Source organism: Trichoderma citrinoviride, assembly GCF_003025115.1.
Source record: "Trichoderma citrinoviride strain TUCIM 6016 unplaced genomic scaffold BBK36scaffold_7, whole genome shotgun sequence".
Taxonomy (NCBI): Eukaryota; Fungi; Ascomycota; class Sordariomycetes; order Hypocreales; family Hypocreaceae; genus Trichoderma; species Trichoderma citrinoviride.
Window position 1 is genome coordinate 1260982 of NW_020194715.1, and position 14915 is coordinate 1275896.

The 14915-nt window shown below is 55.3% G+C and overlaps 7 protein-coding genes and 1 non-coding gene across 8 annotated transcripts; 5 read left to right on the forward strand and 3 right to left on the reverse strand.

Annotated features, from left to right (window-relative positions):
- Window positions 1-82: 82 nt before the first annotated feature.
- On the forward strand, window positions 83-154 carry BBK36DRAFT_t91. Its single transcript has one exon. It is a non-coding gene; the product is annotated as a tRNA-Asp (tRNA).
- A 3095-nt stretch (window positions 155-3249) lies between these two features.
- On the forward strand, window positions 3250-4722 carry BBK36DRAFT_1201208 (hypothetical protein; the record flags this gene model as incomplete). Its single annotated transcript, XM_024897161.1, has 5 exons — window positions 3250-3279; window positions 3361-3396; window positions 3537-3700; window positions 3762-3855; window positions 3930-4722. The coding sequence occupies 5 exons, from the start codon at window positions 3250-3252 to the stop codon at window positions 4620-4622; spliced, it is 1017 nt and encodes a 338-aa protein (XP_024749782.1). The 3' UTR covers window positions 4623-4722.
- Window positions 4723-5467: 745 nt separating this feature from the next.
- On the forward strand, window positions 5468-7066 carry BBK36DRAFT_1135426 (TFIIH basal transcription factor complex, subunit SSL1). The gene is made up of 4 exons (XM_024892643.1): window positions 5468-5775; window positions 5805-6055; window positions 6147-7005; window positions 7048-7066. The coding sequence occupies exons 1-3, from the start codon at window positions 5473-5475 to the stop codon at window positions 7003-7005; spliced, it is 1413 nt and encodes a 470-aa protein (XP_024749783.1). The 5' UTR covers window positions 5468-5472; the 3' UTR covers window positions 7048-7066.
- A 385-nt stretch (window positions 7067-7451) lies between these two features.
- On the reverse strand, window positions 7452-8699 carry BBK36DRAFT_1119290 (4-hydroxyphenylpyruvate dioxygenase; the record flags this gene model as incomplete). Its single annotated transcript, XM_024890571.1, has 1 exon — window positions 7452-8699. One exon carries the CDS (start codon window positions 8697-8699, stop codon window positions 7452-7454), a length of 1248 nt encoding a protein of 415 aa, XP_024749784.1.
- A 1127-nt stretch (window positions 8700-9826) lies between these two features.
- On the forward strand, window positions 9827-10624 carry BBK36DRAFT_1119145 (hypothetical protein; the record flags this gene model as incomplete). Its single annotated transcript, XM_024890555.1, has 1 exon — window positions 9827-10624. One exon carries the CDS (start codon window positions 9827-9829, stop codon window positions 10622-10624), a length of 798 nt encoding a protein of 265 aa, XP_024749785.1.
- Window positions 10625-10780: 156 nt separating this feature from the next.
- Window positions 10781-11005, reverse strand: BBK36DRAFT_4712 (hypothetical protein; the record flags this gene model as incomplete). The annotated part of the gene is made up of 2 exons (XM_024898117.1): window positions 10781-10805; window positions 10860-11005. 2 exons carry the CDS (start codon window positions 11003-11005, stop codon window positions 10781-10783), a joined length of 171 nt encoding a protein of 56 aa, XP_024749786.1.
- A 362-nt stretch (window positions 11006-11367) lies between these two features.
- Window positions 11368-12162, forward strand: BBK36DRAFT_1207589 (hypothetical protein; the record flags this gene model as incomplete). The annotated part of the gene is made up of 3 exons (XM_024897420.1): window positions 11368-11430; window positions 11735-12020; window positions 12155-12162. The coding sequence occupies 3 exons, from the start codon at window positions 11368-11370 to the stop codon at window positions 12160-12162; spliced, it is 357 nt and encodes a 118-aa protein (XP_024749787.1).
- A 998-nt stretch (window positions 12163-13160) lies between these two features.
- BBK36DRAFT_1169059 (triose phosphate/3-phosphoglycerate/phosphate translocator) lies at window positions 13161-14611 on the reverse strand (the record flags this gene model as incomplete). Its single annotated transcript, XM_024895261.1, has 4 exons — window positions 13161-13562; window positions 13629-14260; window positions 14341-14408; window positions 14475-14611. 4 exons carry the CDS (start codon window positions 14609-14611, stop codon window positions 13161-13163), a joined length of 1239 nt encoding a protein of 412 aa, XP_024749788.1.
- Window positions 14612-14915: the final 304 nt, after the last annotated feature.

Consider the following 14915-nt stretch of genomic DNA (forward strand, 5'->3'; position numbering starts at 1 on the left):
ATGGACTGTTGACCCTCATAAAGCAAAACTGTTCTACTCCAGGCACGTGATCCGCTACAACAGGCGCCCAACGCCTGCAACATCTTCCGTAGTATAGTGGTCAGTATGCAAGCTTGTCACGCTTGAGACCCGGGTTCAATTCCCGGCGGGAGAGATTTTTTGCCTGACGTTCACTTTTTGTCTGGCGGACAGGACTTCATCACGGAATCTTTCCTTTTGCACTCTCCTGTTCGACAAGGCAAGGTCGGCTGTAAGCGAGGAATAGAAAGGCAGCATTTTCCTTGTATCTCTTGGAATATCGGACACCAGAAGCATCCTGTCTAGCAGCAAGATTCACCAGCGCTACACCGGGATGTTCCGGATTTACACTGAACAAGAATAAACACAACACATACGAACAAACACAGACCGTCGTTTCGACGATCCCATGTGCCGTTTATCGATCAAGCAGCACGGAGCGAAGAGGTAATCTCAGGAAGAAAAGGAAAGAAAAGGAAGACATGGGAAAACGAGGCCACCCAACCGCGGGAAGAGATCCGCTAGGATGGTGGAAGAAGTAATTAAATCGTGACACCCGATTCACACTAAGAAGCCGTGGACGGGGTCTCATAGGTGGAGCGTCGTTTGAGCCGCGGGTGATGTATGAGCGTGTGCGACAAGGCAATCAAACCAAATTTCATCCAAGACAATGTTTCCCTACATGCATGCAAAGACTACAACTACTATCGGGCTTCTGACTGTTTTTCTTTCGAACCTTTACTTACAAGACATGCCTGGGGATATAAAAAAATAGTAGCGATGACTGATGATTGGAAACGCCATATCATTTAGCTTTGCAGAGCCGCGATTCGCGGCGTCCGCTGTCTGACGCATGAGCTGCGGTGGAGAGCGCCATGAGCCCAGAGCTGGCCGTGCTCCGTACGAGTGCATGCATGAACATGCCCCGTGCTTTGGGCCTTGATTGCTTGGGCCGGGATTGTCACGAGCATGGAGTCCGGATTACGAACTGCTCATGGAAAGAATTTTGTCTGCTTTGTCGACGACAGTTGCTGTATGGAGATGCTCAGAAATTCCCATTGGTTCGCTTAGGAGTGGTGATAACGGTGTCCTGAAGAAGTAGACCGGGGCAGAAGGAGAAATAGAACAGAAGAGAAAAAAAAGAAAAGAGAACGCAGAAAATGGGCGTCAAGCTGCATGATGATCACCTGCAAGATGCAATGCGTGGCGGCTTAAGCGACGGCCACAGCTGGGAACTCCCAAATGAGGGTCGATTTTGCATACGAAGCCACACGTCGATATGCAGCGCCACGTAGCCTTACATCAACCACCTCACTCGTGTATTGTGTGTGGTGGTCTCATCAACTAACGTGTGCAGGCGATGTCTGAGGGACGAGTCGATTGGCTGGTGTGCGCTATTACCCATATACGAGGGAGCATGAAGACGGTTGGATTCTACAACGGCAGCAATCACAAGCAAAGAATGTCGATTTCATCTAACAAGCGCTTCTGTAACATTGTAGAGGCTTCGAGATGGCCATCGTCGATGGATGGATGTCGTTAGCGCGGATTTTGGTGGTCATGAACCGGAGACTGTCTTAGTGGCCGGGACGGTAAATTGCAATTGATGCACGAGACTTGTCTTGTAGTTGTACTGTGCTTCATTCAAGTCAATCGGGGTATTTCAGTGAATGAAACAATCAACTGCCGTCTGTCATCAGTCTCAGACATTCATATTCCAGCTTGAGGCTTGCTGACCCCTACTGTTCCCTCGAATAACGTGATGTGAGGTCGCACTCGCTGCCCCAAATCTGATTGTTTCTCCGTTTGCGTCTCTTTCCTTGTCTCAGCCATTCAGCCATGGAGCCAGCTCTTGCCATAAATAACAAGGGTATGCCCCTGTCTACGCCAGGATTATCAGCCAATAATGATGCACCTAACCCTAGCGCAGAATCACCCGAGGCTCCACCCCGTCCACTCAGCGAGCCCGTTCCTGCTTTAGCTGCCCAGTTGGGCCCTCGAGGTCAAGGTCGGGCGTGCCAGGCTGCCGCTAACTAGTGCTAGAGCTCAGCACCAGGCCGCTGTGAGTTGCTGGGCCCGGGGGGCTTGACGGGGCTTGACGGAGCGTGGCTAGGGCGAGGAACAGCGAGGAACAGGGCCATGGATCCTCCACTCAATATCTGATGGTTGCTTCGGTCAGTTATCTAGCGGCGCGGCCCAACCACTCGCGATGGGAACATGCTCCAGCGGCCATGGGCCAGACTTGGCGACTCCAAAAGGTCCCCCGTTAGGTGCTGAGGCCGTTGAAATGGATGCTGGGGTACGCATGTACCGCGACGGGAGTCACCGGCGACTGGCATGTACATGCGCAGCCCACGCGTTGCCGGTGCTGGCCCGCGGTACTCCCTTCATCGCCAATACATGTATCAGAATCTGTATCGCCAGGCGCTGCCCCCCCGGCCGAAAAGCTCCCTCAGCAGTTGCTGCAGGTGCGTCGAACACCCCCGTTTTTTCCCCTTCGGACCGCCAGCAGTTCTCCCTTGCTTCTCAGGACTCGAACACTCTCTGTCTGTCTTCCCACAGCACTCATCCTCCTCCGCAGCCACAACACCGGCAAGCCCACCTTTGAAGCGAGACTCGGCCTCGCCTCGCATCAGATTGGAGCGTCTGGCCTGGCCCAAAACACGGCCCAAACCACTGGCACAGACGGGGTGACGCATTGGAGACGGTCCATCCGCAGCCGGGCCACGACACCGCGCATACAACTGACAAACGAGCTCCTGGTTCCTCTGGGCTGCCTGTCGAGCGCTCGTACTTCGTCCCGTTGCTTGTCGTAGCCACAGCCGCCAGAGACAGCGCGTGAATCACGTCGATATAAGCGGCAGCACTCTCACAGCCTCGCGTCGCCTCCACAGCCATCGATCCGACCGGAACGGGCCCCGAGTAGTGACGAAGAAAAAAGAAAGGAATCGGACGAAACGAGACGAGGAGAAGCAGCAAGGGCTCGAGCCTCGTTTTGCATCTCGGCCCTAACACGCGCTCCCCGACCAGCTTCTGCAGCTGCCTTAGCGCCACCTGCAACCAGAACGCCGAACTGCTGCACTCCGACCGTCTCATCGTCGACATTGCTCATATCAGCCGCCGACCTGACTGCTCTGCTGCCGTCCCGTTCCTTCGTTCACTCCCGGTTGTGATTGCATCGCCGGATGCTGCTCGCGTGCTGACCGAACTGCCAAAGCATCCGCAATCACAATGGGGTCCACAGCCTTTGGCAACTTTAACGTACGCTTTCGTCCAATCTCCGAGTCGCATCGCCTCTGCGTTTGTTGTTTGTTGATGTCGCTGACTCAAGCTCGTAAACAGGACTTTTGCAAGGATTCGACCTTGCCGGTCTGCAACGTAAGTGCTCGCTGAGCTGAGGGAGAAGGTTGGACAGAAGAAGGGCAAGAAGAGCAAGGGGGGGAGAAACGGGATCCAAAAGAGGATTGTTTGCAAAGCTAACCACTCGCCTGCTGCAGTTGCTATCACAACAATTCAAGAACCAAACCGGTCCCTGGGGAGGATGTACGCTCACGGGAATCCCGCTCAGCGGCGGCCGGCATCTGGGTAACCTTGGATCGATTATTTTATGTGGCCTCGGCATAGCCATGGCGTCGTTCCTCATCATCAAGTCGGACAAGAAAAAGGCCGCCGTCGGCCGTCGGTATGTGCTACCGCCGCCAATGCTTCACACACACGGGATCACAGAGCTAACGGCGCGGCAGTGAGATTCAACTATTCCTACTCAGCTACATCCTGGTCAGCATCTGCGAGATCTTTTCGGTGGGCGAAATCCCTCTTGGAAAGACTGTGCGAGTAGTATGTCTACCCGCCATCCCTTGATCTTGACGCATCGTGCACCTGTTGACGGTTTACTGACATTCCAACTCTAGGCTTTTAGCGCCATTCACATTGGCATGATTATCGCATCTACCTGGATTCTTATGCTCAACGCTGTTGTTGGATATCAGCTTATCGATGACGGAACCCCCTTATCCCTGGCGCTGCTTGTGATATCCGCAGGCGCCCTCTTTGTTGGCACCGGCTACATTGCGCTCGACACAGGATTCAGCTGGACCGGATTCTGGGACAGCAGCTATCAACTTCCGAACCGCAACATTGCCCTCTATGTGCTGTACCAGCTGGTTCCCCTGGTCTTCATCGTTGCCTTCTTCGTCCTCGAGACCGTGCTCGTTCTTCGGATCCTGGGCGAGCTTCGTCCCATGATCTACTTGGCCGCCGCCGCCGTGCTCTTCGCCGTCGGCCAGGTTTTCAACTACGTCGTCAGCAAGTACATCTGTGATGGAACCCACGGCAAGATTGACGGAGCCCTCTTCGAGACGCTATTCACCCTTCTGGCCGTCGGCATGGTCTGGGTCTTCTGGTCCAGCATCACCGAGGACGACTGGCCCATGCCCGCCACGGAGACCTACACTTCGCCAGGCTATTCTACTGCCACTGCGGGTTATGCCAACACGGGATATTCCAGCCAAGCGTACGCCAACCAAGGCTACGCCTCTCAGTCGTACACTTCCCACTCTCCATCTTACAACACCCAACCGTACAACTCTCAGCCATACAACTAAAGACAAATTTCCTTGACATTTCTTTTTTGGGTTTGAAACTCGGCGTTTAGGCGGCAGCATTGGCGGCTTCACCCTTTCTCTTATACGTACCTTTTATTGCTCTCGACGAGTTTTATGACGAGTCGAACGACGCGCTCACGCAGCACATATGACACTGGATGCAATAAGCCAGCAGTGACGGATCTCCTTTTCTTGAGGCGAGTGGAGGAAGCGACCAGCCGCATCATGTTGGAGCCAAAAGTTGCTTTCTTTATCTTCTTTTTCTCTTCTTTGTTCAGCCCCCGGAAAAGGGGGGTGTTTGGTCTTCTTTGGTAATAACGTTTTGCGTACTGATGTCGCTTTGGTTGACGGCATCTCGAGAGTTGGAGAGAGAATGTGGGAGAAAACATTGACTATGTTCCTGGTTTCTAGGTTACACGCTTGAGCGGGCTCACGGCCCGGCAACATGTATAGTGGTTTAGATATGACTTTTAGTATACCCCGAAGGAAGAGAGTAATCTTTGCAGCTACTGAAAATGAAGTAGCAGATTGAATTGTGGTGCTCGTTAGAGTTGAGTTCCGTTTCGGAGAAGATGAAGCTGCACCAATTCGGCACATTCAGCAAGCATCTGATAGGCCGGTGCTGTAGTGGAGAAGCTCGAGCACTAACAAGGCTGTAAGTTTCCGTCCTTCAGCAGCCTTATCGATTCGTTGACTTGACCTCTCCAATTGCACGTCATCTCTTGCTCTCTTGCAACAACACACGTTCCTTTACTCTTCGTTCCCCTCTTCTCCTTGAGTGAACCTCAACCTTCTCTTCCTTGACGCATCCCAGTTACTCTCCGCTTTTTTGACACGCCCAGTTTCCACCATGGCCGACTCCGATGGCGAGTTCGTCGCCGACGACATGTCCGACGACGACATCATGGACCACACCGTGACGGACGGCGACCCGAGCGCGGCCCGCCCCAAGGGCTCCAAGCCGCCCAAGAGGAAACGCGACCGCAACGGCGGCTCCAAGGCGTGGGAGCAGTCGCGGCGCACGTGGGAGACGGACCTGCCCGAGGAGAGCGACGGGATGCTCAACCTGGCGGGCTACGAGGCGGAGCGGCGGCGGCGGCTGCTGCGCGACACGACGCCGCTGCAGAGGGGCATCATCCGGCACCTGGTGCTGGTGCTGGACATGTCTTTGCCATGGCGGAGAAGGACCTGCTGCCGACGCGGTACCGGCTGACGCTGAGCTACGCGGCGGCGTTTGTGCGCGAGTACTTTGAGCAGAACCCCATCTCGCAGCTGGCCATTGTGGGCATGAGGGACGGCGTGGCGCTGCGGGTGAGCGACATGGGGGGCAATCCGGCGGAGCACCTCGAGAGGCTGCGCGAGTTTGAGGGGCAGGATCCGTCGGGGAATCCGAGCTTGCAGAATGCGCTGGAGATGTGTCGGGGCGCCTTGTTGTGAGTAGTATTACTATTACCCACCGTTGATTTGCCCAACAGGGTTGTTGTGCCGGGAGTGCTAGAAGAGCTAATTGCTGTTTGCATGTAGTCACGCTCCTTCACACGGCACACGAGAGGTGCTCATCATCTACGGCGCCCTGCTGTCGAGCGACCCCGGCGACATCCACGACACAATCAACAATCTCGTCGCCGAGCGAATACGGGTGTCCGTGGTTGGGCTGTCCGCCCAGGTTGCCATTTGCGCGGAGCTGTGCTCTCGGACGAACGTGGGGGACGACTCGCAGTACAATGTCGCCATGGACGAAACACACTTCAAGGAGCTCTTCCTGGCGCTGACGACGCCTCCGGTGAATCGGACAAAGGAACAGAGCACGTCGAGCCTCTTGATGATGGGCTTCCCGTCACGGACGCTTGCCCCCGGGGGGACCATCAGCTACTGTGCATGCCATAGCCAGCCTTGCCGAGAGGGATACCTATGCACTCGCTGCGGCGTCAAGGTGTGCAGGCTGCCTTCAGAGTGTCCCGCTTGTGGACTGACGCTCATTCTTTCCACGCATCTTGCTCGGTCATATCACCACCTGTTTCCCCTACGGAACTGGGTCGAGGTACCCTGGGCCGAAGCCGGACGATCAACAGCCTGCTTCTCCTGCCAGTGTCCCTTTCCCGAACCCCCCAACAAAGCGAACAAGGACAAGGGCAGAGACGAAGTAGTGCCCACAACAAAAGCGCCGGCCAAGGGCGTGAGCGAAAGCGGGCGATACAAGTGCCAGGTGTGCGACAACCACTTTTGCATCGACTGCGACGTCTTTGCGCACATGGTGATACATAACTGTCCCGGGTGTCAGAGCCAATCTCAGGCTGCTGCTGCGGCTCCTCCGATGACTGATGGCGTGGAGGCCAATGGGAATGGGCACACGAATGGTGGGATGATGGCTATAGATGGATAGGTGGAGGGGCTGAAGCTGAGACCAGGATTTGGATTTCAAAGCAGAAAAAGCGCCATGGGAGCTGTTTTATTCGGGGCATATTGGGTTTTTTTTTTTTTTTTTTTTTTTCTCTCGCAGAAACACATATAGTTCTGTTACTTGGGGCGTTTAGATGAGCATGTACGGAGTCTCGGTTGGTATCCAGCCACCTTTTCTTGGGGTAGCTTTCATTCAAAATTGGTAAAACGGGGGAGAACATCATTTTAACATAATTAGAAGACGAGAGGGAGAATAGTGTCATCTTGATGAAGATAAGTCTCATTTCAGCGTGATTCATATCATGGCTGCAAACTAGCATAATGCTCCCATTGTCAAATAAACAGAAAAACTCCGGAACAGAATGCTGTCCATCCACCACTCGCCTCATTTCCCCTTGGTATCACTATCACTCAAAACACTTTATGTTCTTACAAGTTGCCTCTCTCCGCCTGCTCCCGCTCAATGGCCTCAAACAAGCTCTTAAAGTTGCCCGCGCCAAAGCCCTCAAAGTTGTTCCTCTGGATAATCTCGATAAACACCGTCGGCCGGTCCATCAGCGGCTTCGTAAACAGCTGCAGCAGGTACCCGGCCTCATCGTAGTCAATCAAGATGTTGAGCCGCTGGATGGTGTCCAGATCCTCCTTGAGCTGCCAGTTGCGCTTGTCCGTCTTGAGGCGCTGGCGCATGGTGTCGTAGTAGGTGGACGGGACGTTGATGAACTCGACGCCGCGCGCGCGCAGGGCCGACACGGACGAGATGATGTCGGGCGTGAGGAGCGCAATGTGCTGCACGCCCGGCCCGGAGTTGAAGATGACGTACTCCTCGATCTGGGACTTCTTCTTGCCGGGGGCGGGCTCGTTGATGGGCATCTTGACGAGGTTGTTGGGGGAGGACATGACGATGGAGTTGAGGGCGGAGAACTCGGTGCAGATCTGGGAGTCGTCGACGGACCAGAAGCGGTGGAAGGACAGGCAGCGCTCGTAGAAGGCGCACGCGGACACCATCTCGTTCCACGACTGGTTGCCGACGCAGTGGTCGATGCGGGCCAGCGGCACGTCGGGCAGGGCCACGGACGAGGCGCGCTTGTTGCCCGCGCGGAAGCCGGGGAGGAAGGGGCCGTTGTAGTCGCGGCGGTTGATGAGCGTGTGCGTGGTGTCGCCGTACGTGCAGATGACGGCCGTGGTGACGGAGCCGTGCTCGTCCTTTGTCACCGTCGGGCCTTGGACGGCGACGGCGCCCTCCGCGACGGCCTTGCTGTACACGGCCTCGACGTTGTCGACCTCGAAGGCGACGTCCTTGACGGCGTCGCCGTGCCGCTCGAGGTGGGCGTGCATCTCCCGCAGGAGCTTCCTCTCGGCGTCGGTGATGGGCTCGTCCGCGGGGAGGTGCACCTCGGACCGCAGCGGCGACGTGAAGACGAAGCGGACGCCGTTGCAGCACACGACGTACGACGCAAAGTACCGGCTGCCCGTCTCGAGCCCGCGGTACGCCGTCGTCTCGAAGCCGAAGAGCGTCGTGTAGTAGGACGCCGCCTGCTTGGCGTTGCCCACCCACCACGTTACGTGGTCATAGCCGGTGAAGTCGGCGGGAGCCTGGATGGCGAGGCTGTCCGGGGTGGTGCCGTTGGCGGCAGGGCGCTGCTCGGGGGTGTTGTCGCTGATAGCAGAGGGGGACATTGCCACTCAGAAGGTATAGGGGGGGGGGATGAGGTCTGGGCTGTAGATGCCGGAAGATAGATGTGTTTGGTATATAAGATGTAGACGCAAGAGGTCTTTGATCGTTGAGAAGATGAGTATGGTGGTAATGCAGAAACAGATATATGATGGCCCATGCGGAGGGCAAGCCTTTCTTATGAAGCCCGAGAGACTTCATCCTGTCCTCCACCGAACCCAACTCCTGCATCCCATCGGAACCGTCCCGCACCCCGAGCAAAGGCGAGCGGGCGATGGATTCTAGCGGCCCAAGCAAGCTTCTCCTTCGACATCAAGGTTTCAGAGGCGGCTTACGTTGGTCTTCGCCGGCACCTCCTCCTTTGTGCTCCCGTCATAGAAATACAGCAGCAGCTTTGCAGCAGTCATGCTCGGTAGGGCTTCCGCTAGCCGTAGCTCCGATCACACAGCCTGCTGCTCTCGTCCAGTCTTCCCTGTAATCCGAGCGCCCTGACTGGCTCTGAGTGGCTGCAGCCCAAGCCGCGATCGTCCAACAGACGCCCTCGAACCTCCTTTTCGCAGCAATCAGAGGCCGTAGCGCCGGGAGTCGAGGCTGTTGTCTGCCGTGCGGAATTGCGCCGTCCCGGCGGTGCCAGCCGAGGAAAGCCGACAATGGCCGCCCCACCACCGCCCGGCTTATGTTCCGCCGCCACCGAATCGAGGGAGAAATGACAGAATGACGGCATGCTCGCGCTCGCGCTCTTCTCTTTGACAGTTGCTGGCGGATAAAGGCTTATACGGAAGTCGATCGATCGTTTCTGACAAGGGAGGAGGAAACGGGGTTCCGCTGCGGTGCGCCTGTGGCCAAGCTGCGCCGAGTGCCGAAGCTGCTGGCAGGTAAGGTTTTGGGGGGGCGTATTAGTCGAGCCAAAGATGACTGCGGAAAAACCGTCACTTGACGCGGCTACTCGAGGGATTGCCCGCGACAGCAACAGCCTGGTCCGGGTCTCATATGAATCGAAGCCACCGCTTGTGGCTGGTCTCTTTCATCTCTGTATTTTTGAGACTCGTCTCGCTGCTGTGAACAATATCGAAATCTCAATCCAACACCACTTGTCAACTTCTCAACCCAAAAAACAGACAGACCCGCCAAGATGACGACGGTATCGCTCAGCAGGCACGACATCAACGTGCTGGAAAAGATCAAGGATCCCGAGTCCAACCCGGCCGCCGGCGTCGTCATTGACCCTGCTCTGCCTCGCGATCCCCAGATTGTCGACCACAGCGCGTACGAGAGAGTGGTGGAGAGGGAACGCGCCATCATCCGCACGCTCCAGGCCATCGAGATGCAGCTCGGCGGCTTCCAGAGCGACGACGACGCCGACAAGGCCGTGGAGAGCTACAAGAGCTGCGTGTCAGATTTCGATCATCTCATTTCAGATTATCCTCTCTATGCTAGCGCGAGAAACAACCGCGCCCAAATCATGCGCCGGCTGTACGGCGACGCCATGCTGCTCAGCTACACAGTGACCATGCCCATGCCGCTGATTCCCCAGCCAGAGCAGTCGGAGAAGAGAGCAGCGGCGAAGCAAACATTGGAGGACATGGAAACCGCAATCCGGCTGCTCACCCCGCCCTCGCCAACGTCTCCCATGTCTGCACAGGCTGCGCGGACGCTGTCCATGGCGCACACGCAGCGAGCGGCAATCTACCTCAGGACAGCCAAGCTCATGCCAGATCGCCATGTGGATCTGGATGAAAGCCGCGAGGAAGCCACCTGGTCTCGCATCGACTTTGAGGAGGCCGCATCGAGAGACTTGGCGCTCGGAGGCCGATATGGAAACCAGATTGCCAAGGCGTTGGCCGTCAGTGTCAATCCCACGGCGAAGCTCTGCGGGCAGATAGTTCGAGAGGCGATGAAGAAGGAATATGGCCCCGCGTTTGAGGTCTAAATCTTGTATGAGATTCCTCGCTGTATATCCGAGAGAGACGGATGGGTCATGGCATTCGACCAGCCATGGTAACTTTGGCGTTTTGTGTGTTTATAGCATGGATTGGCGGCGTTTCTTGAGCTGGAAACATGAGATGACGACATAAAGATAGCAAATCTACTTTTTAGAAAGCCCAATGCGTCTATACAAACAGAATCAGCAATCGTGAAGCGTCAATAGAGTCCATGTCTCATACCGTAGGCCAGCTTCAATCGTCTCATTCGTCGTCCTTCCCTTGGCCTTCTCTTCACGGTTGATCCTCGTTGCAGCGGCCGACACTCCGATCAGGACGGCAAAGATGGGGTCTCCGACCCGAGAGATAATGTACGTTGGGGCAGGCATCTTGATATCAGACTGGTGTACTGCGCGTAATTATTTGTCGAGCTGTGAATTTTGTATATCGACACTTTTTCCCCGTGATCTCAAAAAGATTCATCTCACCAAAAGCGAATAGAGACGCACACAGAGAAACAGCGCCCCAAAGCGCGCCCCCCCTTCCATCCCAGCGCACGGACCACGTCCGATAAGCCAAGCGCAATCACCACGTGATCGCACACCTGCGAGTCGCTTGCCCCAAATCCGTCAGCCCACAAACCCCAAAATTTGCACCAAATTCCCGTATCACGGCTCCTGACCTTACTCGACCTGACGAAATTTCCTCCTTTTCCCAGCCAACCTCCCACACCCCCAAAAGGCAGGACAAAATGAAGTTCCTCAAGGTCGGCCGAGTCGCCATCATCACCCGAGGCCGATATGCCGGCAAGAAGGTACGAAAAGCAAGAACAGATTTCACGGATTTCCCAAAGCTACGAGGACGAGCGCCCAGTTGTTCGTATCGGTTTCGACGGTTCTCGATATAATAATTCCTCCATGGTCTCCTCCCATTTTTTTTCTTCGGACGATTGGATTGTTGTTACAAAGGGGAAATGGGAGGAGTTTAGAGGAGAAACGAGGACGACGAAATCGATACGGACAACGAGCGCTGCGGAATTGTCTTTTTTTCCTTCGGGCACATGTGACAACCACCACCCCATACAGAAGTGCTGACATTCCTCCCCCTTCAACCAACAGGTCGTCATCATCCAGCCCGTCGACAGCGGCAACAAGCCTCACCCCTTCGGCCACGCCATCGTCGCCGGCATCGAGCGCTACCCCTCAAAGATCACCCGCCGCATGTCCAAGACCCGCCAGGAGAAGCGCTCCAAGGTCAAGCCCTTCATCGAGGGCATCAAGGGCACCATCTCCGCAGACACCTTCAAGGAGGTCAGCCAGCGGGAGGACGCCAAGAAGACGGTCAAGAAGGTGCTCGAGGAGCGATACACCAGCGGCAAGAACCGATGGTTCTTTACCCCTCTGAGTACGTCTTTCCCCTTCTACTACTTTGCTCTTCCTCTTCTTTCAATCTCTCAAGATTGCAACATGGGGCAATGGGAGATGCCGAATCGATTGAACATAGCAACAAGATAACTAACCGGACTACTTCTTCTACAGGATTCTAAATAAAAATCGTTTTCTCCATCACAGGTCTGGGAGTTGGCGGGATGTAAAGAGCATCGATTGGTACTTTTAAGGAACCACGGTTTATGGGCTCAAATATGAAGTTCATTATCAAATTCTGCAAACCAAAAACACAACACAATTTTCTTTCTCGTTCACTACGTGAAAATGACTCTTTTTCTTCTTTGCCAAGTGACATGGTTAAGAAACAAAAACAAATCACTTCCTCTTGAGAGAGAGGTGAGACACGAACTTTTAGTGTCGTCGATGTTGATACTACTACCATTGCTGCTCATGGGACATGGCACGAAAGCTGAAGAGATGGGGCAAAAGGACATGGACCGTTTCGGTATTCTGTAGACACAAAGTGTGTACGGAGTACCAATCGGCTTTTTGCACCCCAATTGAACAACTGCCATCCCCCTCACTGCTATGCCGAGAAATTGGACAAGACGCGAAAAAGAGCCACAAGAGTACAATTACTACTTGTACGACGTGACACTCAGCAAGAAACAAAGTAGTTCAGGGCATTTTGTAGAAATTTCATCTCTATAAACTCAGCTTCACGCGCCCCGTCTAAAGTACATCAAATCAGACCGAAAGGCGCGATACAAACTTGATTTTCGAGCAGCATCGACCTGGGAATGCCGCCCGGCGCTCTATAATTATACACCAATAGCAATAAGAATAAAAACAGGTCTCTCTCTCAACAGCCAAGGATAGTACCTAAAAAGCCCACCTCTCTTGTCTCCAATTCAGAGGGCCTTTTTTTGTCTTTTCTTCGTCTTCTCTTTCTGTTTGCTGGGGTTATTTCTGTTGGCGAGAATGAAACAAGGGAGGCGCTGGGGCCGCTCAGAGGCCCGTCGCCCACAAGAAACAGAAGATTGACCCTTTAGATTGTCTGTCCTTCCAACCAAACAACGCCGTTGACGCACTCATACCTCGTTTTACAGTTGGCTCTAGAAAGAAAGAAGCCAGTTTGGTTCGTTTCATGACGGTTTTACTCGGCTCCCTGCGCAGCGGCGGCGGCGGCAGGGTTGCCCTTGAAGTGGCTGCTCACTTCAGAGGCCAGCTTGGAGGGGTCGTATTCGGGGGCATAGGTGGGAGCCAGGCCGCCGAAGACGCAGAAGATGAACATGACCGCCATGACGATGATGGACAGCTTGCGGAGAATGGGCTTGCGGGCGCCAAACTCGGCCCACTGGCGGCCGGCCTCGCCGGCGTAGCCCTTGATAGCCTCGAAGCCGAGCTTGTAGTACACCATGCCGCCGAGGGCGATGGAGTAGCCAAAGAATTGGAGGGCAGTCACCTGGGTGCCCCAGATCATCATGGAGGCGACGACGAGCATGATGTCCTTGAGAACACCGCAGAGGGTGAGGACGACAGCAGAGGTCTTGCCAATCTGTAGGAAGGGTCGGGGTCAGCGATTTGGACTTGCATGCGTAGAAACAAGGGGTTTATCACATACCAAGAACACGACGGAGACGTTGAGCATGAAGGCGCAGAGACCGTTGAGGAAGAAGGTGAAGAAGCCGACGTTGTACACCTCAGCCATGGAGACCTTGGGGAACTCCCAGATCAGGGCGACCACTCCGTTCATGACGGCGCAAATAGGAGCAAAGTAGTAGAGGGACACGAGGGGATCCATCTTGAAGTCGGCCGAGCTCAGCAGACGCTGGACCATGGTGAGTCGGAGGGCCTCGAAGATGACACCGGCAATCTGGTAGGCAACACCAATGACGACGAAGTGGATTTCGCCCATCGAGGCAATGATGACACCGACGACAATGGCCGAGACGTTGAGGAACTGCTTCAGGTTCGGCTGCGACACGCCCAGGGCCCAGCCGGAAATCAGGACGGCGACGGGCGTGGTGGCCTTGAGCATCTGGATAAAGGCAACCGACAGGTACAGGTAGGTCAGGTTGCCGCAGATCAGACTCAGACTGAAGAAGACACCAATTGGCACAACGGCTCGCAGGTACACGCGACCCGTCATCTTAACCGTCTTTCGGCCATCGAGCATCGTCGTCCAGCGGGCCATGATCTGAGTGACGACGGTGGCGAAGGTGAGGTGGTAGGTCGTGAGGATAACGGGGTAGCCTGGATCCGGGGAGCGTCAGCACACACCGTTCACATAACACAATTGTATTCAGAGCTCAGGAGGGAGCGTCAAGACGTACGGAAGTTGAGCGTGTCCAGGAGCCATTTGTTGAACAGAATGACGGAAGAGCTGAAGCCAATCCATGTGCTGCCCGCGCGCTATTAGCATCGTGTTCGCATGTCGGGTCGGCCGCAATCGCAAGGGACTACTCACACAACGTAGAAGACGGGGTGGAAGGAGGCCTTTGCAGGCGCGGGCTTGTCGGCCAGAGGGTTGACGGTGGGAAGGACAGGAGAGCTGTCGGAGCGAGCGATGTCGCCCGACACTCTGGTCTTTTCTTCAGCAGACATGGCGGCGGCAACTGAAGCTATTCACAGCGAGTTGCGTGCGAGAGAGAGGGAGATGATGGAGGAAGAAGAAGTCGGTCGACGGCACCGCTTCGCAGGTTTGCTCTGGAGTTTTAGGGGAGACGCGCAAACGAACGAGCGGACGGACAGACAGGCAGTCCTTTTTTTAGCAGGCAGGGTACGTAGCAGCCTCGAGGATGGCGACAAGGGACAAGGGGGGCGCAAGCCGGGCTGGGACGAGAGACGGGAGGAAAAGAGAGAGAGAGTGAGGGGCGGCCAGGATATGCAATAAAGCGAGTGTGGTGGA

Coding starts and splice junctions, on each gene's coding strand:
- BBK36DRAFT_1135426 (XM_024892643.1), top strand. CDS start 5,473: ATGGCCGACTCCGATGGCGAGTTCGTCGCCGACGACATGTCCGACGAC. Junction 5,776..5,804: donor TCATCCGGCACCTGGTGCTG/GTGCTGGACATG, acceptor GCCATGGCGGAG/AAGGACCTGCTGCCGACGCG. Junction 6,056..6,146: donor ATGTGTCGGGGCGCCTTGTT/GTGAGTAGTATT, acceptor GTTTGCATGTAG/TCACGCTCCTTCACACGGCA.